General features: G+C 42.1%; 1 protein-coding gene across 1 annotated transcript; it reads left to right on the top strand.

Annotated features, from left to right (window-relative positions):
- The first annotated feature begins 6 nt into the window (after window positions 1-6).
- Window positions 7-1,033, top strand: LOC111386668 (ribosomal protein S7, mitochondrial). Its single transcript, XM_023011131.1, has one exon. It carries the CDS (start codon window positions 132-134, stop codon window positions 576-578), a length of 447 nt encoding a protein of 148 aa, XP_022866899.1. The 5' UTR covers window positions 7-131; the 3' UTR covers window positions 579-1,033.
- The last annotated feature ends 6 nt before the right edge of the window (window positions 1,034-1,039 follow it).

Genomic DNA, 1,039 nt, shown 5'->3' with positions numbered 1-1,039 from the left:
GGTAAACTCTGAAAGGAAAGATGGAAACAGGGGAGTTGGCGGATAAAGATGGACAGTAAGGATTGCGTAATATAAATTTTTCGGCCTCGTCATCGAAAGCGGCTTCCAATTGCTCGGAAATTCTAAACTATATGGGGGGCTTGGATCGTGAACAAAAACAATTGATCAAGAAGTTGGTCAACTTTCGCATGAAAGAAGGTAAAAAAACAAGAGTTCGTGCTATTCTTTATCAAACTTTTCATCGCCCAGCTCGAACTGAACGCGATGTAATCAAACTTATGGTTGACGCCCTAGAGAATATAAAGCCCATATGCGAAGTGGAAAAAGTAGGAATAGCAGGTACTATTTATGATGTCCCTGGGATTGTAGCCAGGGATCGTCAACAAACCTTAGCTATTCGTTGGATCCTTGAAGCAGCTTTCAAACGACGTATAAACTACAGGATAAGCTTAGAGAAATGTTCATTTGCTGAGATACTGGATGCTTACCGAAAGAGGGGAATTGCACGTAAGAAAAGGGAGAATCTTCATGGACTGGCTTCCACCAATCGAAGTTTCGCGCATTTCAGATGGTGGTAAAGTGAGACCACATAAAGAGCTCTTGCTCATTCAGTCAGATTATTCAGTAAGATATGGTTCCTTTTTCCTTTTTGTTTGAATCTTCATATAGATTCAAATTTCTCATACTCCTCCCTTCATTCATTGAGTTGGAGGAATCCATCATAGGAGGCCCGCCCGTTATGCATTGCATGAAAGAACCTTTCTTTGTATGACTTCTCTTTTGCCTCAGGTCGAATGAATACGAAAGGGAGATCAATCAAAAAATAGGCCATGAATGAAGAAGTAGTGGGCCTTTCACCCTCTTTCTAGTGACTCGGGGAGCTGATCTGATAAATGCACTTCAAAGGGAGGGAATTTACATTACCATGTTGGTATGGCCGAGCATAAAAGATTTTGAAGTTAGGTCAAAAAGAAGAGGTAGAGACTGAGAGCAAGCAACCTCCTTTTGCCCTTTCCTTCATGGCTCGGCCCTGCTCGCC

Source organism: Olea europaea, unplaced genomic scaffold (assembly GCF_002742605.1).
Source record: "Olea europaea var. sylvestris unplaced genomic scaffold, O_europaea_v1 scaffold3654, whole genome shotgun sequence".
NCBI lineage: Eukaryota > Viridiplantae > Streptophyta > Magnoliopsida > Lamiales > Oleaceae > Olea > Olea europaea.
The sequence above is the reverse complement of the archived record's forward strand: the minus strand, read 5'-3'. Positions and strand labels throughout refer to the sequence as shown.